This window comes from Pieris rapae, chromosome 23 (genome assembly GCF_905147795.1).
Source record: "Pieris rapae chromosome 23, ilPieRapa1.1, whole genome shotgun sequence".
In the NCBI taxonomy this organism is placed as follows: Eukaryota; Metazoa; Arthropoda; class Insecta; order Lepidoptera; family Pieridae; genus Pieris; species Pieris rapae.
Genome location: NC_059531.1, coordinates 3528553 through 3551542, shown reverse-complemented (window position 1 = coordinate 3551542; position 22990 = coordinate 3528553). Strand labels below are relative to the sequence as shown.

Genomic DNA, 22990 nt, shown 5'->3' with positions numbered 1-22990 from the left:
TTACGTAAAACGTGTCCATTAATACGAAGTTTCCTTTTCTTAACCGTCATAAGCACTTGTTCTTCTGCATTCTGTCTAGCACGGTTATATTTCGTATGCGGTCTGTCCAAGATATTTTAGGCATACATCGATAAACCCACATCACAAACGTTTCTAGTTTTTTGGACATAGTCTCTGTCAGAGTACACATTCTACGCACAGAGAAGCCATAACATCGCGCGGTGCGAGTTCTAAGCTGTAAATTTAGATGAGCGGGCGTTCATCGATTTATTAGACGTTGTCACAACTTTTTGGTTTAGAAAATATATAGAAATACAAGGCTAGCTCTTCGTTTTATTATAATTTTCTTCTGAAATGTTTCAGGTGGTCTGTGCGTTAGTGCGCTGCTGTGACGTAAGCAGTCGTTGCCAATCGGCAAGTGCGGCCGAAGGGGCGTTGCCCTTGGCGAACCCGTACGCGGAGCCTCCGCCCGCGGGCCCTCGCCCTGCGCTCTCACCTGCCGCAGCAGATGTACTCTATAATAAGACTGCGTAAGTAAGATTAAAAAAAAAATTAGTAATCGAACAAATATAAAAATATATTTTTTTTTTAAGTTTGCAGAAATAATTTGCCAAACATATTATTTTGGCTTAAAATGTTTTTGATGATTGCTTTGTTTATATTTTTAATATATATGAGACATTTTCGTGGGTAGGAAATTCTTTTCTAATATATCTAATGAAAATAAAAATAAATAAATCAGTGGCGCTACAACCTCTTTAGGTCCTGGCCTCAGATTTCTGAATCTGTTTCATGATCAATTTTTAAATCTAATAGGCAAGTAGGTGATCGGCCTCCAGTGCCTGACACACGTCGTCGACTTTTTGGGTCTAAAACATATCGGTTTCCTCACGATGTTTTCCTTCACCGTTCGAGCAAATGTTAAATACGCATGTAGAAAGAAAGTCCTCAGGTATGAGAGTCGCACGCTGAAGCCTCTAGGCTAACACTGATCTAATGAAAATTATAACATATTAATTTTGAACAATGCTTTTTCGCTTGTTCCGTATTTTTATAAAAAAAATCTATTTATATATGCCAGTGCATACATGAAGAAACTCAGCGAGGAGTGCTGTGGCTGCGAAGAAGGTATCAGATTGATTCAGTTCCTGTGCTGGGAACACGCGGCCTGGTCAAGGGCTGCCCTGTCGGAGCTCCTCTGGCAGATGGCCTGCGCCTACTGCCACGAGCTGAGGAGGCACTGCGATGCCCTCACCGCCCTATTGCTGATGGAAGACAGCTGGCAGCAGCATCGTATCCACAACGCCATTAAGGTATTTAGGACCTGGATGACCGAGCTTTGATCGGTATTTTTTTTTTTTTTAGAAATCGTGTTTTTTCTAAATTATATTTAAGTACGAATTAAATACTAATAGAATGATGAAATATGAATAGTATTTTTCGATCTTACCGACAGAATAATAAAAAAAAATTTAACTGGTTTTTTTACGAATAAAATGAAATTTTCTAGAAATGATTCCTGGCTAGATCGATGTATCGCCCCCAAAACACCCCGTATACTAAATTTCATTAAAATCGTTGGAGCCGATTCCGAGATTCCAATTATATATATATATATATATACATATATATATATATATATATATATATACAAGAATTGCTCGTTTAAAGATATAAGATAATTGGTATTTATTTGTTAGTAGAGTCTCCATGCTCTTTAAGAGAATTTATTTATGAAAAATGAAAAGGACGAATGTAAGGCGTAAGAAATAATTATATAAACAACATTTAGAGTTTGTGATTTCATATAAGCCATACAAAATAATTAAAATCTGAATTATTCTTAACAAAAAATCAAGATATAAGGCAAATGAAGAATAAAGTAATCTTTAGCCTTAGGTATATAGGAGTGGGTCGCATTTTTTTATTTACAACAATGGTAGAGGAGAGAAATCGAGATATATTCTTAATTAGCATATTTTATATGGAAATTCTATAATAAATTAAACTTTACAATATACAGATTTAATTGGCAATAAAACATTTTAGGGCGTGTCAGAGGAGCGTCAAGGTCTCCTAGAGACAGGTCTACGTGCACGCGGCCATTACCAGAAGCGTACGTACGCGTGCGTGAAATTGCTCGTTGGGGTGATGTGTCGTACGCCACTCGCGATACGCGCCATACATTCGCAGGCGGAGCCTCGACGCAGGTGGAGGCAGTTGCTCGCCTGGCTTCAGGATGAACTGGATCGGGTATGTTTAAAAATTAGGCTAAATTTCCTTTCAAGCAAAAAAAGAATGATAAACGAGATAATTTATTCGTTACAAAAATACGCGGCTGTTAAAAAGTAGACGTATCACAGCTTCTTTGATATTTGACTGTATATAAAAGTGTTATTAAGTTTAAATATGAGTTAGGGGCCGTATAAGTATTACGTAAGCAAAGCTCTTAATAAAAATATAATATAAATATAAAAATGTATTAGTAAAAGCAATTAACACTAAATAATTCATAATTAGCAATTACAATTGTAGTAATTGTAAATTAGTTAGTAGTAGTATTAGTTTTTGTAGGAATCCTCGAAAATGCAATTTGTATCAAGCATGGACAATATGTGGGTAGTATGTGTAAAGAAGTAAATAATTACTGTTGACGTAATCACCAAATAAGAAAATCATCGTACATGGCGCCAATTGTTCCCGCGATCAATAAAATATTAGTTACTGATTATTTTTAATTGCCTACACCTTGATCGCAACATATGCTCACAATCATACATTTTTCGAAAAGCCATTATTAAAAAAAATTGAATTTTATACGTCTCAGACACGTTATACAAATTAGTTTAATCGATGTTGACGTACCAGCAAATATACGTCTTCATCTGTCTAATTAGTAGGAGAGATACATATTCTGTGTATCAAAAACTATCAGTCAAATAAATTTAATTTGGTTATCAAAAGGATGAAGGTGATGAAAAAAAATCGATAAAAGTTAATTTAATTAAAAATAGCCAGTACCACTTTTCGATAGGCAAGCAATTTATGGCATATTTGTTTATAAAAAATATTTAATAAAAAATACGTCTCATCTGGTTATCAGATCGGTGAGGGACGACCTCCCACGGGCTCTTAGACCAAATCCTAATTCTGTCTAATAATCACAATTAACACGTAAAAATATCGACGTTTGTGTACGTGTTCACAGTTGTTTGAATTTTGAAAGCTAACATCGAACCTAATTAAAATTACAATTTCTTCTTGCCCGCTCTACGGCCTTGACTTGCGAACTGGTAGTAAATGTAAATTGAGAAACAATTGCACGTCTTTTCTGTTGACGTTCATAAGTATACTCGTTTAGCTATAATAATAATAATAAGTCTTTATTCATTTATAATAATAATAATAAGTCTTTATTCATTTATAATAATAATAATAATAATAAGTCTTTATTCATTTAAGTTGGTACATCTTTCTTTTCATAGTGTAAGATTTGGGAACCCTTTTAAGTAAATATACCTGTGTTAGGGTTCCCAGCTCTTCCATAACAAAGTTAATTACTTAAAATAATAATTAATTTAACCAGTTCATTTCCTTTTTATTTTTTACTTGTTAAACCGTTATCATCACACCTGATTGTCTGCATGAGTAAGTGTGTGAGAGAGTGAATGAGTGAGTGAGTAGGTGAGTGAATGAGTAACGTGTAGCTATTTAAATCATGGGTCTCAAAAGCAGTTCTAATACTGCATAAGGCGAAGGAGAATATGAATAAAGTTATTTTGAGTTTAGGTACTAACCAATAATCTGGAGTTTGAGTTTAGGTACTAACTAATCAGCTGAAATGGGTTTTAAAATCATGTCAATAAATAATAGTCAAAAAATTTGATTACGAAATGTGTTTTTTTTTATGTTTGTCATTCATAGCAGGAAGGGCCTAATATGACCATCTCTTTGCAGTATGGATCTGGATATGGCTCGTATGGCACATGGTCACCACCCGGAACATCTAATGAGACCTCTAGTGGGTACTTCCTCGAACGCAGCAATTCCGCGAGGAAGACGTTAGAAAAGTGAGTATTGCAGCAATTTTGGGACCAAATTACTTTATATTTTGTTAATAGACAAATCGGTGATCAGCCTCTTGTGCCTAGCTGCCTTGGACCTTGACCAAACTTGACAGCTTGTCGACTTTTTGGTCTAAGTCTTTATTGGACGAGTGGGATTTGTGCACAGGAAAGTTCTATAGTGTACCGCCGCACTCCGCGCAATAACAATAAAAAATGTAATGTTTTATGTTTAAAGAACTTTATTTCTTATTACAAAAGCAATATTTTTATTTACATGCGAAGCTTAATATACGAACGAGATACACGTCGCAATCAGCCGTCCTAATCTTACTCCGATTTTTCATTCCGTAGAATTCTGACAGCTTTAATTTGTTACATGTCAGATATGGCAAACCTTTTTGGCCGGGCATATTTTTCAATTTCAATACTCGTCTGAAAACCTGACTCTTTATATACATTTTATTTATTAGTGCATGTATTTTATTAAGTGCGGTGCTCCACATGTAAAGTGTATTTATGGCGAGTGATAATTACGTCCCTTTTCATAACAAACAGTAACAAACGTACAAGTTAAGATAACATTTACTTAACCTGGAATAATGGGAAGTGATGCCAGCTAAAGAATAAAATAAAATGATTGAAGTTAATCCGATATATTGTTCGTGATATTGAAATAGTTGTTAATTTTGTATTATCTCACTAGAGTACGTAAATAATTAGATTTTCGTTTTTGTAGGTAAAACAAAAAATGTCATTTTTCATTGGAGAACTTATTTAGTAGCAACACTTGTGTTGTGGAGTATTTATACAGAATTAAAAAAGAGCAGTGTTGGCCTAGTGTCTTCAGCGTACGTCTCTCATACCTGAGGTCGTAGGTTCGATCCCCGGCTGTGCACCAACGGACTTTCTTTCTATGTGCGCATTTAACATTTGCTCGAACGGTGAAGGAAAACATCGTGAGGAAACCGACATGTCTTAGACCCAAAAAGTCGACGTGTGTCAGGCACTGGAGGCTGATCACCTACTTGCCTATTAGATTCAAAAAATGATCATGAAACAGATTCAGAAATCTGAGGTCAAGACCTAAAGATGTTGTAGCGCCACTGATTTTTTTTATACAGAATTAAAATTTAGTCTGAGCATTGATAGATGTTGATGACGTATATTTATTTATTTTGTAATAATATAACAATTAAAATTAACAATCTTTCAGAGCCTACCAACTGTGCCCCGAAGAGGAAGACGATGAAGAGGAGAGCCGTGACCGAGACGGCTCCGTCAACTCTGGGGGCTCAGCCGAAGGGGGCGAAAGCGGGGAGGAAGAGCCCGAAGACCGACGGCCTCCGCTGGTCCTCGCGCCCCCTGACCCTCTGCCCCCTCATTGAACTAGTCCCCCATACACTCACCATCAGCGATAGGACTTTGTTTGATATTTTGATTGTCTTTGTTGCTTCGTGTTAAGGTGCGTTTATAATGTATTATTGTTGGCTCATGGAATTTCCCCATTACCCGTTTAGCGATTTTTTTGTTTGCGATGCGCGTTGCTTTGTATTGACAACTTTCAGTGAACAGTTTGGTGAAGAATTTTAGTTATTTTGTGATATGAAATGTCTGTCTGTATTAAAAAAATCTCATTTTTAAAATTTCTTAAATATTTTTAAAGTATGTATGTATGCAAAATTTATAGAAATTCAATTATGAAATGTAATACGTTTAGCTGTAAGGTGATAATCGCATGTGGTATATTAGTGACGCGGGTGCGCTGACGGCCTTATAAAATTGAAGTTGTCGCGTGAGACAATCTAGTCTTGAGTACTGCCATATAGATAGTGGTACGTGATTAGTTGAGCTTAAAGAATTCGTTCGAATTTTGAATGTCGAACTGTCGGATCTGTCAAAAATGACAGTTCCCATTTGACGTTGTCGTTGTTCGTACTTGGACTTGTCTCTGAATCATAGACTAGAGAAGATTATGGTGAGCACGCGCATCGCTCTATTTGTTCTGTGATGTTATGAACGTGTAAAGTTCGTCTTGAAGGGCATTTGTTAAGAATATTTTGATACTCGACACTTAAATCGCTTAATTTTAAGTTTTTTTTTTAATTTCCGTATCAATATTAATGTTATCGCATTTAACACACGAACATTGAAGAAAACCGGTATATTTTAGACTTCAAAAGTCGGACACATAGGGCTGATCACCTACATACCTATTTAAAAATCAAATGATCGCGAAACATGCTGACATCTGAGGCCCAGACCTCAAATGTTGGCGCTACTGCTTTTTGTTTTGTCAATTACTTGACAAGTAGGTGATCAGAACAAAAATCTTGAATTACAAAGCTAATGACAAACAAACAATAATATTTCTATTGATATAGAAGTGTTAAATTAATTTCATATTCGTTAAGTAAAGGTATATCTACGAATAACAGTGATGGAAACGTATTAAGCACATGCGCAAAAGTCGATTTGGTTTAGTCTTGTTTCACGCCGCGAATAATAATAAATCTAAATATCAAAATTCAAACAGTTTTCTAGTTGGTACTTTTAATTACTAAACAAATTTTCTGGTAATAATCGATCGTCGTTCAAGTTGCTATACTATAGAATATCAATTATAAAGATAGCTGGAAACGATTTGTTGGTTAAGTCGTAATTGTATTAAACATGGTCGTATTAAAACATTTTCCTTAATTAGTGTTATCGGCTTGGCCGGTAATTTTTTGAGTCATTTCAACGAAGCAAGACTTAAGAATTTAAAATCGAATCGTTTAATATTTATTTATTTAATATACGCGAGTTAAAGTATTAACAAAAATATTTATTCTACAGTACAAGGCATATTGTGTTATTAAAATTAGTTTTTTTTGGTTCATACATTCATAGCAATGTTATTTGGTTTCGCGAACAAAATTATAGTATTACAATGCTAAATTAGTTGATAAGTAAATTATTATGCGTTTTATTATAAGCGAGGCGTATTTTAATTATATATTATTAAATAATTGTGGTAATTATAAAGAAGTATAACTAAACTATTTTTACGGATGGTATTTAAGCGTATACTTGTACGTTACAAGTTTTTAAACGTATACTTGTACGTATACAGTCTTGTTAAGTCAATATTAAGTTTCCATCATATTTATGTAGGAAGTCTATTAAAGAAGCATAACAAAACTATTTTTACGGATATTTAAACGTATACTTGTACGCTACAAGTTTTTAAACGTATATTTGTACGTATACAGACTTTCTTGTCAAGTCAATATGAAGTTTCCATCATATTTATGTAGGAAGTCTATTAGACACCGAACTATTAATAACAGAAGTAACTGTTCAGTTAATAGTTATGAGTTTAGGATCTCTTTTAACCTACATTAATTAATGCGGAATTAGCACCAATAACGCCGGTTAACATTAACTGAATAACAAAAGCGATATTTAATGTTGAGTTTACGCGCGATCGCGATTGTGTAGTGGCCTAAGACGAACTCTACAATGCGGTAATCGTGAATCTATCGCTAACTTATTAACACGTGTTTAGTAAATGTAGATATAGTATTTAAATCACTAGTCTAACAAATGTTGCCACTGTTCTGCTTGTAATATATGTTATTTATTTTTATATTTCGTGAAGATTGTATATTTTTTTTCTGTATAGAAAAGTTTCCGGATTCACTCGATATCTGGGAAATCGAGGACTTAACAGTAAACGGATATGCATTTTGAGTTTCTTTTTTCAGTGTATGAAGTCTGAATTAATTTTTGCTCATCTTGCACACTTTGTAGAACATTTATTTTCGCTTCGCTAGATTAAGGATTTTGAAAATTAATCGCTTAGTTTATGAAGGAACGTGAATGGTGCATGGATTGATTACCAAAGATGGGTTTATGGGTTATATCGGCCCTCTTTCTCATAGCTTAGTGACAGTAATGTTTTGTATCTTTTATATTCGCGTTATTTTAACAAAATTTAAAATGTGATCGATTAGGGTTAGATAGGTGATGAAAAGTGCGTACGATTTATACTGCCAATGTAAATACGGAACCATATAGGGATGCGCCATTGCTCGGTACACTTGATCGGATAACTCGGCTAATCTTTACTCGTAAATAAACTTAACTAGATTAGTCTGGTAATTATGTAAATATCTATACATGAGTCGATTAGAATCAACGTGTTTCTTGCATATAATACATTAAATTACACCACTCGCTTCAGGCTATAAAACCGGGCAATACTCGGGTAACCGGATAACCGGTTACTCGGTTATACGGCGCGTCTCTATTAACATTTTGTTTCACAGCGATTTCACGTCAACTGTAAAACAGCCATCATGATTATTTTAAACTTAAGTATTCCTAAAATGGACTTAAATAAGCATGGTGTGCTTATGTAATATTGTATTTAATAGATTTGTTATAAGATCGGTTGAGTTTTATATAGTAACGTTTCTATGGCAAATATTTAAGGAAAAGCATGTGACATCAAGGATGCGTTGGCATTCATACAAATATTATTAAAATCGAAAAATAAATTTTGAAATTTATTACGTGTTTTTTATTTTAACCCATTTGAAATATTATTGCAAGATTCAAATGTTTGGATCTAAAGTCGAATCTTGATTTGTGGATGTGAAATGTGGAAGGTCACTAAAGACATCAAGTCTTCAACAATCTCTATATTTTGGGTATCTAATGGCCTAATTTGGGAGCGGGAGGGACCACAATTAGCCAGCCACTTCGAACACTGCCACTTCGAAGAGATTCCAATCATATGATAATCTTAAAATATTAGTTGGAGACTTAGTCTACTTTTATTAGTACCATTATCATTCCAATTTTCCAAGGATAAAATTAAGATTGATAAAGCGATTTTATACCCTTAATGGAATATTCCAAAAATGTTTAGTTAAATGTCTATATGTGAAAAAAAGTTTCACTTTTACCGTGGTTTTATAAAGCCACACAACATGCATCAACCTTGCAATACAGAACATTCAATCTACTATTCTCATTACGTTCTAATTATTATACAAGAGTTATGTAATGATTACGATTTTAGTTTGCAATTTTTCCTATCGAAATAACGACTTTTGACCTATTTGTTTGATAAGTAATTAATGGCCTTATCGCTATAAATGCGTCACTTAAGTTAAACATCTTAAAGTAAATAGTCCATTTCTGAAATGGAAAAATATATTAGTATTAAAGATTTGGAAGATGCAGCCACTGCATTACTCCCGAAGGCTGCCAAGGATTATTATAAAAGTGGTGCGACAGATGAATTTACGTTAGGAGAAAATAAAAACGCCTTTCAAAGGTAATTATGTAATAAACCATTAAATCCTCTGAAATCTGAATAAAGACTGTCTAATATTTTCTTTTTATCTAAAAGTAAAATTATTGCTTCCCAAAAGGTTGAGTAAGTAATTCTTAATGTTTAAAGAACTTTATTTCTCGTTACAAAAATGTTTTTACATGAGAAATTAATATACATACGAGCGACATACACGTCGCCATTAGCCGTCCCAATTTTAGTCTACCATATCCATTCTAACATATATATTTTAAGCAATTTCAATATTTTGAAATAATAATAATATTGCGAATTTTAGATGGTAATTGATTAAATAACGGCACACCACTTTTTTATCAATTTTTTTTTCATTTGATAGTCTTATAAGTGGATAAACCGCGGATTATCAATTAAAATTTAAAGAATTCTTTAAATTGTGCTACATGTCCAGTGTGCATCAGTTACTAATGTAACAAACGTAAAGCTAAACAAGTTTTTGAAAAGCCATATTGCTCTTTTCAAAAATCAGATGAAAACTAAAGTTATAATTTTTCGAAGTTTAACATTAATAATAAGGTAAACTGGGAACAATGCAATCTTTAGATGAGGACTTTTAATTGATATATATTTAATTACATAGTTTATATTAAATTTTATTGTCTCCGGTTATATATTAAATGCAAAGCTGGTATTAAGTAGCATCAGCCTGATCGTCATTTATCTTGTAATCCATAATGCATTAAAAACTCTACTACCCAACTCTACGAAAACTAATTACTTCAGGAGACAAACCGATAATCAAGGCTTGCACTAGACACGATTATTTTAAAAAACACAAGTCTACATACAATAATAACTATCATTTTTAGACTCCGTATAAGACCAAAATGTCTCGTTGGTATAACGCACTTCGATCTGCAGACAACTATTTTAGGAGAGAGAGTCTCAATGCCAGTGGGAATATCACCGACCGCAATGCAGCGTATGGCACATCCTGATGGGGAGACAGCTAATGTTAAAGGTTATCTTAATATATATAAATCTCCTGTCACGATGTTTGTCCGCGATGGACTCCTAAACTACTTAACCGATTTTAAATTAAATCGGCACATTGGCAGTCTGGTCCAACTTAAGAGATAGGATAGCTTAGATCTTTAATTATTGTCGTAATTTTTTTTAAAATTGCAAATTATTTGTCCATAATTAATTGACAGTCACAATCATCTGTTAACTCCAAAATATTGTAACAGATGTCGGGTACAGTTCCAAATATTTGTTGATCATTTGAAACTAACAGATGGCGCTGTGTTAAAAGTACCAACGTTCCACATAAGTTCTCCTACCGTTTCCCTTGAATAGTTTACTACTATGTAATATAACAAAAACCTTAGCCACAGCAACGCTTGGCCGAGTCTGCTAGTAGTTCATATATAGCCAATCAGCAGTCATAGTTCACAACTCAACGTCGTCTGTACAATGCGCAATTTATTTTTTGCTAATATGCTGAAGAAAAGACATCGTGAGGAAACTGATGATCTACCTGCTGGAAGGATATAGATGTTAGTCACACACAGGACAAAACCAATAATTTTTAAATAAAAAAAATAGTGCGTGGAGTCCTTCCACGCAGAACAAGTGAAACTTCGTAATGTGATTAACGACAAAAGTAATGTTCATTGTCTCTATCTCTTTCTATTCCCATCCCCAGGAGCGTTAAACATTTAACGCAACCTAGTCGCATTAGAAGTTTCACTTTAATAAATTGGAAATATTATTTCCGGTTTTTGATGTATGACGTAAATATATAATAAAATAAATAAAATCATTTATTTCAGACCAATTAATAAGTCCATATGTTGTTAGTATAGTAAAACTTATAACTATGTTAGTAAAATTATTAAAGATATTTAATTCATTAGTCTACGTTGATTAGAGACACCCGGTACATGAGCATGTATATGAACCCAATGTCTCAAAACAGCACATTCGGGCTTATTCGTTATTATAATGCGCTTTCTTTCCCATTTATTATGAACAGAGTTTAAGTAATAGGTACATTGAGTTGGTCTAGTCGTCTTCCATGTTTGCGTTCAACGACATATTTTGCAATTTATTTTTATTTAGATAGATAATATATATACAAATCATAGTCTTGTTCAATTGATGAGTAGCTATGTATATTTTACCCTATCGTAGTACCAGATTAATCTTAATTATAGCCAAATTTTTATTTTAGCTGCACAAGCCGAAGGTGTTATATATACTCTGAGTACAATATCAACTAGCTCCATTGAAGAAGTGGCTGAGGCCGGTCCTAATGCTGTAAAATGGTTTCAACTGTACATTTATAACGACAGGTAAAAAATATGAAATTTCTTATAATTCTCATAATAGTTCGGTATAATGTTATTTTATACATTTGACAAACATGTATATGTAATACTTTGTAAATGGCATGGTAAATAAAAATTAAAAACATTACTTTTTAATTAGTAAATGGATCTAAGAAATATATGTGCGTAGCTAGTATAAAGGAAGCGTAGATAATATAATATGTATACACATTACAATTTTAATTTGATTAGGTTTGCACAATGGTTTACTAATTCTATCAATAACTTGAATTTCCTTAAACAGTATTATTTATTTACATATTAGATTTTTTTTTTTTTTTTTTTTTGGAGCTGCGAACCCACCCCTGACTTTTGCTTATCAGGGTCCTTTTTTGCTGTATTTATTTTGTTCATTCAATTTTTTATTTTTATTTTAATATTGTTATGTTATATTATATTGTGTTTCTTACAGCAGCTTTATGCATTCACATTTACTTAACATTTTACATTTCCTAGTATAGTGTAGTAGTTTTCTTTATTTAAATTGTATATTTATTTTCTTTGTTTATTTACATTCACTTTACATACTTTCATAAAAATTTAGCATTTTGGTCATTTTGAATTAATTACAGGGCGTAGCAATATTCCGGGCGCCGTTGAATATTCCCGTCCTCCGCAGAATCCGCTCGCAAAATTTTTCCAGGGCCGTCCTGTGCCCCGCAAGGATGTCGGGCAGCACATTGCGTGTCATCCGCATCCCCACGGTCTGCTCCAGATCGTACCTTTGAATGGTGAATATGGGGCACTCCACTAGGAGATGCTCCACCGTTTGTATTGTGTTTTCGTCGCATTCACATGCGGGACTCGTTTTTATTTTGAAACGGTGGAGGTATTCCGCGAAGGCTCCATGCCCTGTCAAAATTTGGGTCATTATAGGGTTAAACCCTTTGGTCCTTGCGATTTTGTACGCAGCTTCTGGGTCGGGCAAGAACATCCTAGTTGTCGCCCCGGTTGTTTCTTCGGACTGTCTCTTGACCCATTCCCGCACCGTGCCTGCGCGTATTAATTTTTTAATGTATGATAGCGGGCAGCGGTCGTAGACTGGCCTCCGCTTTGTGTTAGTGGCTTCTTTGGCCAACTGGTCCGCTCTTTCGTTCCCTCTTCTCCCCGCGTGTGCTTTTACCGAGAAAAGAATTACAAAATGTTGTGACGAAACGAAATAATTTAATTATTGATTATTGTTTGGTAATTTACGAGTCTGTTAAATAATTTACTTTTCAGGGAAGTCACTAAGCGACTTGTGATGAGAGCTGAAAAGGCTGGATTTAAAGCAATCGCTCTAACTGTCGATACTCCGATATTCGGTTTAAGAAGGGCTGATGTTAGAAATAAATTCACACTACCTCGTCACTTAAAGTAAGTATTATGTATAATTTAACGTAGCTTTTCGATTCCTAATGCGTGGTAATTTACTGTATATTTAATATTTGTTATTTTTTTATTGTTATGTCGATTTTTGAGTATAAGAATAGAACTTAGAGTCATAATATCAAAACAATACGAGTTTCGAGTCTTATGCATATGTTAAACTTAATACATATGTATGTACCAACTAAACGACAAAGACATCGCCGGCTGTATTAAACCTGGTAATGTCTTTGTCATTCAGTTAGTTTATTTAGAAAAAAAATGGATTGGTGGCTATATACAAGAATCCGTCCAGTTAGTTTGTAACCATCAAATCTAGTAGAAAACTGATCCACTATAGAAATATATAACTACAGAAAATTATATTACTTTACACCTAGATACTAGAATGTTCTATAATAATCCAATGAATAATTTTTTTTGGCTCAAGAGCACTTTTATATAAACCAAATTCCGTTAACATATTTGCCTAATTTTGACAACTGTTTCTCATAAAATCTTTCCAGATTAGCCAATTTTGAAGGACATTTATCGACGAAGATTCACAGCACAGGAGAAGGTAGCGGCTTAAGTCATTACGTTAACAACTTATTTGACAAAACATTAACTTGGGACGAAGTTAAATGGCTGAAAAGGTAGATTTACATTTTACAAGTTGGCCACTAAGCTAATTTTATTGCGCTTACTCAATTGGCATATCGAATATGTTCAATAACCTATCTACCTACTGTTCTCCAATCGGTGATAGCTATACTTATTTTACCAGAAAAAAAAATCAAACTCACTGGATTTACATCCAGAAAGAATTTTTGTGATAGATAATTTGTAACACCTGCCAGTATATATTGATAAGTACCTAGGTATGACGGTGAACACCAAACTCAAGAAGAAACGGTAAGAATTGGATCTCCGTTACACTAAATTGTTGTGTAATATCTCCTTTAAAATTGGTTACAAAATAAATTATTGATCTACAAACAAGTCCTGAAACCTGTATGGACTTACGGCTGCCAGGGGGCTGTACCAGTAATAGTGACTATATCGTAATGTTCCATGGTGTCTTAGTGAAGACATATGTATTAAAAACACTGGATTTGTTTCTCATGATGCCAATTACGCATACCCTCCCACGGCATATGGTGAAGATCTGGGATTCGATGCTGTGCATACCCACTAAACCTAAGGCCACATGCAATCGGCCGAGGCATAATTTGAATTGTCCGCATACTACCATGCGATCATCCGTTGAAACCACGATCCTCCATGGCCACGAACAATGCGGATTTGCGATTCACAACGCGCCATTCCGCCCTGTTTTATAAAGCTGGGGAAGCTTCGGAGATTAAGTGTTCTGATTCACATTAAATGAATCAAATAATAGTAAAAATTTGACTTAGCTCTTGCTATAACCATAAGCTCTCATTAGCTTTTAAGCCCAGAATGTCTCTCTATTGGAATTTGGCAGCCTGACACTGATCAAGACTGTTAGCAGTCTGAGCTGAATCAAAGATTTTATACGAACAGAACTGTTTAGAACAAAAAAATAGTTGACGGCAATCTCTTCCTTTCCTTTGGTCGATTGAGACTTATTTTCTTAACATATTTTTTATATATTTTCTGCAGCATTACAAAATTGCCCATCGTCGCTAAAGGAATATTACGTGGTGATGACGCCGTTAAAGCTGTTGAAGCCGGTTGCTCTGGAATTCTGGTCTCCAATCATGGCGCCAGGCAGCTTGATGGAGTCCCTGCTACGGTATGGTATCCTGATGGTGTCTGAAGTAGCATTTTGAGTACGGTACAGATAAATGAATTATAAAATTAGACTTGTCAATAAAAATGGAGTTATGTAAAAAACTATACTGCGAATTCTGGATAATTCTGCTTGTAGAAGTTAGTCCGTTTATGTCTTAGCTTTTTTTACTTTTTTTTTCTTTTGTATTTTAATGTATAAAGTGGTATTACCATCATAACTAAGTTTTGGGTATATGCTATTGACTATTATGTGCTCACATGCAGTTTAATAATATTTCTAAACAGTTTTTAATTTAGACCGGAGGCCACCATATTAAAAGATTAGGTACACCATACAAGACTAATTCAAAGACATTTTTTAAAGACACAGGATTAAAGATACTATTATATGATTCGTAACTTTTGCCACGTTAAATTAATATGAATAAAGAGAAGAATGAGTTATTAGATAAAACGACAATTAAATAAAAATTAGAGTCTTAAACTAATCCTTGTATTTTTAGATTGAGGCGCTTCCAGAAGTGATAGAAGCAGTGAAGAATTACAACGTCGAAGTATACCTTGATGGAGGTGTATCGAGTGGCACAGATATATATAAAGCCCTGGCACTTGGTGCTAAAATGGTAATAAATTTTGTTTTTCCTACAAATTCGGATTATACATAATATTCTATTACACTATTACACATAAGTATACATAGTATACACAGCAGTAGATTTTTCTAGATCATATTATATAGGAAGTTAGCTATACCAAATGTACAATGACAAGTGACAATCATTAGCAAAACTTATATCTGTAAAACATCAGAAAACGTCAAAATCTATTTGATTTCTAAGGGTGCGTCCACATCTGGCGAATGAGCCGCGCTTGTGCAATTTTATTCGTGCGCCGATATGGACGCACTCTTAAAGGTGAAAAAAAAAATTTACTCCTGCAATTTGCCGCCTAAAAAATGTGCCATCCTAGGCTGGACCTAGTCAGCCTGCTGGTAAATCCGCCATTGCTAGAGATTTTTGGGATTTGTTTGCGTAGTTATTTTGTGCGGATTTTACAAAAATATTGTTTATTTGTATTTCTAGGTCTTTGTAGGACGACCGGCGCTGTGGGGGCTAACAGTAGGAGGAGAGGCGGGTGTTAGAAAAATGCTCGGTATTTTAAGGAAGGAGTTGGAATATACATTACAAATAGCGGGTATTACTTAGCTTTAATGTTTTCTTATAAAGATAGTTCATCATCCAAATTAGCATGGTAGAAATAATTGCAAACTAATAATCTATCAAAACAATTTAACATTTAGAATTTTTTTTATTTATTTACTCCCCTGTCATCATATCCAGTGACTTTTTATCTCACAAAATTATACATGTCCTTGCTTCCAATACACTATTTCACGAATGACGTGCTACGCGTCAGGAAATACGCCCCGGCTACATTGGTTATATATTTTTTACATAACAATTGCAATTAATAATTGCAAACGAGCCTGCGGGACGCCCAAAAAGACAGGAGTCGCATAGACACCCATTTTTATTTACAATATATATACACATAAAATTGTTTATTGTATAATGTTTCAGGGTCGTAAAAACTTGAATATCTATATGAATATTTGAAGGTAGTCGCCATATTATATAGCATAGACAAGACGTTTCTATATTTGACCTAAATCTTGCATTTTTCAGGAACACCCACCGTAGACGATATAACTCGAGACATGGTTCGACATGAATCGGCTTACAGCAGACTCTGATATGAGGGTAGAACAAAAACACAGATTCTTTAATTATTTATTTTACTATGAGCTTCCGGTATAAATTATAAAGTACAGCCGGTGTCATGCATTGTTCGTGTGGCCAAAATGTTTTAGATATTTTCTGTAAATAAGAGGGTAGTTGTAAATAAAATGGTTTTTATTAAAAATGGCTTTTTTTAACAAATATGTATTATTAACATTAGTGTTGTTTCCACGAGAATGTAAGTGCGTGCTCCTATTTCATTATGCCTACTGCTGATAGACGACAAATCTTAGTTTTTATTTATTTATAGATTATTAATTAACTACTAAATATGTACTTAAGATCTCATTTGGAACATGGTGTAATGGTTGCAGCTCCTAGCACAAACAATGTGTAAAACAAAATCTTTGCGATTAAAAAGAGTGGCGGAGAGTTTATTGCCAGCTCTTCTCTTCCGTTCTACGCCCTTGATTTGAGAACTGGCAGTAAATGTAAAATTAGAAGCAATTGATATGTATGTCTTTTAAAGAAAACACTTTATTACCGGATTGAAGATATGTATTTTTAAAATTTTAAAAGGTGTTTTCTTTGAATGTGAAAAAGCTCTGTTAATCAAAGACAATACTATATTTTTCTTTGTTGACGTTCATAAGTGTACACTGTGTTACCTAAATGAATGAATGAATGAATGAATTTGAATTTCAACCTTAAGGTAGTCGTTCAATCAGTACTAATGGATACCATAGTACTGTCATTCATTTTTCAATACAAACAAAATATAAATATACTACAAACAGTCGCTTGCCAATTTATAAAATACCTTGAAATCGCAGCCGAACAAGTTAATGCCATGTTTTAGCTTCTTTACGGTAACTTTCAAGCGATCATCAGATAGCAATTTTTCTTTAAGTAGCTGTGTATCATTGCAGGTCATACAAGATTTTACATCTGACGAACTTTTACTTATATTTAAATATTGATCTCTAATTCTCATATATTCCGTGAAACTTCCGCATGTTTCATTTGCGTTTTGTTTCACTGATGTGTTTCGTGTGAACACATTTTTTATGCTTTTAATAATTGTAGTACACGAACTATTGACAACGTTGAGAAATTTTGTACCAAGCGAACGATCGACTTTATTTGGTTTGTTTTTTTTAGTACGTTTAGTAATTTTTCTTTTTTCGTCTGTTTTTTTTATTGTTGACAGTGTTCGATCTTTGGGCGTGGATGTGGTTATGGGATTAAAATTATTACCACTATCATTAAATTTTGTATATTCATATGTATTGTCGGTTTTTATAGGTGACGATTTATTTATCAGACTATCGTCATTTTTATAGGGAAAAAATGAATTTTCGTGTACAGATGATTTTACAAGACAAGAAAATGAAAGATCTATAGATTTTTTTGGTTTTGGATTCTTTATCCTATTTGCGAAAAATGCTTGAGGGATATTATTGGATTTTCGTAAATTATTATTTCGTCTTTCGTAGTAATTATAATTTGCGACTTCTCTGAACACATTTTTTAACAGTTCATCTGTGTTATCGCTATCTTGTTCATCATTTAAATCATGAATAATTGTACAGGATTTCGTTGCTTCATTCCGGGTTGATACATTCTCCCATTTAAGTTTATCCCTGTATTTACCTAAAGCTAAATTTTTTGTTAGTATTTTTATGCATAAACTATAGATATTATATACGAATTAAAAAAATAGATAAAAAAGTAAAAACATAATTCTAAGCAAGGGTGGATCCAGTCGTATTTTTTTTTATAGAACAGGGGGCAAACGGGCAGGAGGCTCACCTGAAATTAAGTGATACCGCCGCCCATGGACACTCTCAATGCCAGAGTGCGTTGCCGGGAACTTATACGTTTGTCATTATACAACGTTATTATATAATATTAAGGGCCTGTTTCACAATGTCCGGATAAGTTCCAAATAAGCTATTTGTTACTTATTGGTATGATAAATAGTAGATATTTTTGCGTTTCACGACTGTCAGATAGCTAAACGTCATGAAATTCGAAGTATCTTATTTGTAACTTTTATCTTTCGAATAATTTATGTGTTGCATAGCTATTTGGCACTTTATCCATACATTGTGAAACAGGCCCTAAATTAAATAAATATTTAAAATATGTAACTAGGTACATAAAATCTGGATAGGGACAAAATATTAAAATAAAATCATTATGTTTAATGGTGATCCACCTAAGTCCTGGAACAAGCTCAGGGGGTCATGACCCCCCCCCCCTGGATATGCCGTTGTTCATTTGTTTCCCGTGGTATGATGGCTGTGGCATAATTGCTATATGATAGAAATTGTCAGGCCACTTCTTTTTTTTATAACATTGTTTTTTATTACAGACGGCAAAGGTGCAAGATCATCTAATGTTAATTGATATAGTCGATTTACTAATTTATTATTTACTAACACTTCGTTGCATTACATAAAAGGAAAATATTAAACATAATTTAATGACAAGCAACTGGCGGCCTTATCGCTTTAGAGCGATTTCTTCCAGACAACCACTGTTAGTAAAGGAAAAAAACCACTATTATATTTATTGAAAGCTTTAAGAATTATTACTAATTGATTAGTGTTCTGTGAATAAAAATAAAAATGTGTATATAAGTACTATGTTAAACGAGAATAAATACCTTTTTCGTATGTATACAATATTATGGACGCCCATTGTGATATCTGTAAAATTCAAAGAATACATAATATTCCTTTGATTGATAATTTTTCGTTAGAGGCATAAATATTTTCTTCTACTATGAGTAGAAAAATATACTTATTTATTTATGTATGCTTGCTAACGCTTGGCACACTGATAGGTACATAAGCAAAATAAAAATCAAAATTTAATGTGATACGTGTGTGTGAATAACACACGAAGAGAACGAAAAATACATAGATTCATAAATTATAAATACTAAAGGAAATGTAACAAATCGTGAGGGACTATAGATATACAATCCTAGCTCGTTTATCAGAATGTTCAATCTGGATATCTGTGAGTTATGGCAAGTATGATACAGAAGAATAGATACTTATAAATAAATAAAAAAACAGTGAGTGATCTGTGTCCAAGACATAAAAAAGTGTTTTAGTTATCGTAAACCAATTGTTTTTCCACTACATATACAATAATATAAAACATATATATATATATATATATATCTCTCTCTCTCTTAGCAGCCTCTGCGCAATACAAGTAACTGTAAAGTTTTCGTTTCAATTCACAAAGTTCATATATTACTTTCGTTAATTTTTTATATCAAATTATACTATCTCTGAGTAGCCAGAAGTTACTACTTCTTATATACAGTGGGATATTAAGCAAACTATTTCATAAACAGGAAAAAAAGCAAAAAATTTAGACTACAACAAACGAAAAAATATTCACCATATAATCATTTATTATGTAGGTACCTGTATGCAAAAATGCGTGGATTTCTCAAAAAATACAAAGGCTGTCGCAGTAAAATAGTTAAAGCAGATAGTTAATTGAATCTCTAGACAATTAATTAAAGATCGGTATTCAATGTAGTCGCTAGTATTTTGATTTCAATAAAGCAGCGTCGACAACGTTTAACTATCTGTCTGACCGAAAGCCAGCGTGTTGATAAATAGTCTAGAGATTCAATTATCTCTCTGATTTAACTACTTTACTGCGACAAAGGCGATTCCAATGTATCTTAGACTGTTTCATATGTGGAATAACACATATTATATTTTTCCATTAAAACTTTATTTTTAACAGGACTTTTTTTGAACGCGACTGTTTTGTGTGACACAATAACACTTTTTATATTGTCAAATAAAAATATTTTATGTTTTTAAGTATATGTTATACTGCATATATATTTCTTTATAATTTAATTGCTATAAATCCTTAAACAAACAAACATACCTCGGAGCTTGTTTTCAAACGTAGCTGGTACAATTCCGAGAACAAATTATTTTTTAATATTGTAACAAACTCTTCTGTTACATTTTCTAGTACTATGTTCAATAATTGTAAATATTGCGTATTATATATCGATTCCCTAAAATTTATAATTAAGTTAGGTTAGGTTAGTGAAAGAATTTATTCAACTAAAAACAGAATCATACACATATCTACTTTACATAATATCATGTGCGTAAATAAAACGACGGATTTTGATGAAATTTTGGAGTTGGTTCATGTAGTTTCGATTTCTTTATTTCGTTTCGTATATATATACCCTGTTAAAAATTAATAATATTTTTGAAAATATGCTACAATTATTGTTGGTAATCCCATTGCACTCTTAATTAAAGTACTTTCATTACTCATGAAGTTTTTTTTTTCAATTTTTTTTTCAAAAAATACGTTTAACCTAAAGAACTCTGAATGAATGCACAGTAGCGATATTGTGTATATTATGTGTTTAATATTATATATGCACTTTTTTATATTTTATAACATAATTCTCGACATTATCGCATTGGCATAGTTAGGATAATGTTGTAGTAAATAAAATAAATAACATAGGTTCGATTTCTAGATTTTATTATTTGGAAAAAGGCAAAGTGAAGATCTAGTAAAGTTAGCGAATTGGTAGGTATATAAGGTATAGGACTAATTCTAAATTTTACCTTGTAAATATCGACATCCCATCGTTTAGATGAAACAAACGATTGTTTTTTTCGTGTCCCTCTAACAAGCTTTGTAGGAAGACTACCACGAATGTATCTCGACGACAATACGATATGCACTAAAAACAAATGCGATAAGATTCTTGGTCTCAGCGAAAAGATTTGAAGCCATGCGTTCAAATTGGGCAAGTGATTTTATTATGTCATATTTTATTTACATCATTATACACAAAGAAACTTTGTTTATTGTTTGAGTATTGTATTACTCCGGTCCTGGGTCGGAAAACGGAATCAGTCGTTTGAAATTATTATGATGATGATTATGCATCTTTGCCGATGAGTAGGGATGCCAACAGGCTCGAATTTAATGACGTGGAATAAGTGATACCATCATGATCCTATGTTCCAAAATAAACGTTTTATTTTTTTAGTGTATGCTCCACTTAATCCGACTATATTCGAATGCGATTTATTATAATAAATCGGTAAAAACTGTCACCCCATCGCAATGGATGTGACGCATCATTAAGATTCGTCGGTTTTACGATTAACAATGAGTCCTGCCTTTAATCGCCATTAACTTTTAGCGATATTTTTATACGAAGACAAAGAAGAGAGAAAAGTATTTACATCCTATGTTGAGGAACAGGCCTAACTTTTTTTTTGTTTATATTCATTAGGTATGCAGTGTGAATATACAAATGCAAATACATGGAGTGATTATATACTGGTATATAACAATCTATCGGGCTTTTACGTTAGTAATAATTAATTTACAAAGAAGTTTCCCTTCGGATATGCATACTTTGGACGCATATTTTTCTTTAAATTTTCCTTGGCACGCATGTTTTTAGTATTGCACATGGTTCGTTAGTATCTATAATACATGGGAAAATTGTCACAAAACTAACGTAATAGGAAGTATATCTTAATTTCGGTATATGTATTTTTATCTTGTATTTTGATATACATATATTTATTTATGTATAGTCTTATATCAGAAGTAAAAAATATATACAGGCAAAGGCCTCCCCCATTGTCCTCTATTTTTCTTTATTGTACATTAACTCTTTCAGGTCTCTCCAACCATTTCCATGATTTCATGGATTCATCTTTTAAATTGCCTACCCCTTTTTTGGCCTTTTGGTTGCCATAGTGTTACAACTTTGCTCCATTTATCTACTCCTCTTATGGTATACAAGGAAATTAAAAAAAAACCTACATTTTATTATATACTTAATTATAAAAAAGTCATACCACAGGGATAAGATCCGAACAAAAGGTCTGGTTCAAGGCGCAACCAAGACAGACATCAGCGAGACAACGGCACAATGCAATCCAAATCTCTCGTTGCTAAAGATAACGTTATTATGTCGCAGCCAACTAGCTTAATTAGCCGTTCAATTAACTGCCTAGCCGTTTAATTAACGGCCCGAAAGATATTCAGCCGCAGCGTTATTAACGACATTTAATAAATTGGCTGGCTTAGGTTATTCATAGGATAGAGTTATAATTTTGCAGAAATAACTAAGATTTAACATATGACATACAAAATTTTCTTTTAAATTAAATTGCTTCAGTCAAATTTACATTATTATTGTCACTACACTCTTCCATTGTAGGTACTTGTTGTTTTTCATGAAAATTTGGAAAACACCATCAATGTTGTGTTTTGCCGACGCCATATTGACAGTTTCGTTCGTCGAAGGTAATTTAAATTAACAGT

At 33.2% G+C, this 22990-nt stretch overlaps 3 protein-coding genes across 3 annotated transcripts in view; 2 read left to right on the top strand and 1 right to left on the bottom strand.

Moving 5' to 3' along the window:
* The window catches only part of LOC110996430 (probable ubiquitin carboxyl-terminal hydrolase FAF), a 53742-nt gene extending 45122 nt beyond the window's left edge, over positions 1–8620 (top strand). The window contains exons 46-50 of the mRNA XM_045633300.1: positions 364–530; positions 1082–1313; positions 2050–2253; positions 3958–4070; positions 5281–8620. Coding sequence (XP_045489256.1) covers positions 364–530; positions 1082–1313; positions 2050–2253; positions 3958–4070; positions 5281–5452 — 888 coding nt within the window. The 3' untranslated portion in view covers positions 5453–8620. The remainder of the gene's footprint in view (positions 1–363; positions 531–1081; positions 1314–2049; positions 2254–3957; positions 4071–5280) is intronic.
* A 595-nt stretch (positions 8621–9215) lies between these two features.
* Positions 9216–16807, top strand: LOC110996418 (hydroxyacid oxidase 1). The gene is made up of 9 exons (XM_022264068.2): positions 9216–9393; positions 10239–10390; positions 11606–11726; positions 12984–13118; positions 13637–13765; positions 14754–14886; positions 15389–15508; positions 15968–16079; positions 16571–16807. Exons 1-9 carry the CDS (start codon positions 9260–9262, stop codon positions 16636–16638), a joined length of 1104 nt encoding a protein of 367 aa, XP_022119760.2. The 5' UTR covers positions 9216–9259; the 3' UTR covers positions 16639–16807.
* Positions 16676–22301, bottom strand: LOC110996413. Its single transcript, XM_045633312.1, has 5 exons — positions 22283–22301; positions 21265–21361; positions 20555–20690; positions 17445–17801; positions 16676–16762 (listed from the first exon to the last, which is right to left on the bottom strand). Exons 1-5 carry the CDS (start codon positions 22299–22301, stop codon positions 16676–16678), a joined length of 696 nt encoding a protein of 231 aa, XP_045489268.1.
* Positions 22302–22990: the final 689 nt, after the last annotated feature.

Coding starts and splice junctions, on each gene's coding strand:
- LOC110996418 (XM_022264068.2), top strand. CDS start 9,260: ATGGAAAAATATATTAGTATTAAAGATTTGGAAGATGCAGCCACTGCA. Junction 13,766..14,753: donor GAAGTTAAATGGCTGAAAAG/GTAGATTTACAT, acceptor TATTTTCTGCAG/CATTACAAAATTGCCCATCG. Junction 16,080..16,570: donor ATATACATTACAAATAGCGG/GTATTACTTAGC, acceptor TGCATTTTTCAG/GAACACCCACCGTAGACGAT.
- LOC110996413 (XM_045633312.1), bottom strand. Junction 17,802..20,554: donor GTTTGAAAACAAGCTCCGAG/GTATGTTTGTTT, acceptor GACGAAAAAAGA/AAAATTACTAAACGTACTAA. Junction 16,763..17,444: donor TGTTCGGCTGCGATTTCAAG/GTATTTTATAAA, acceptor TCTTATTTACAG/AAAATATCTAAAACATTTTG.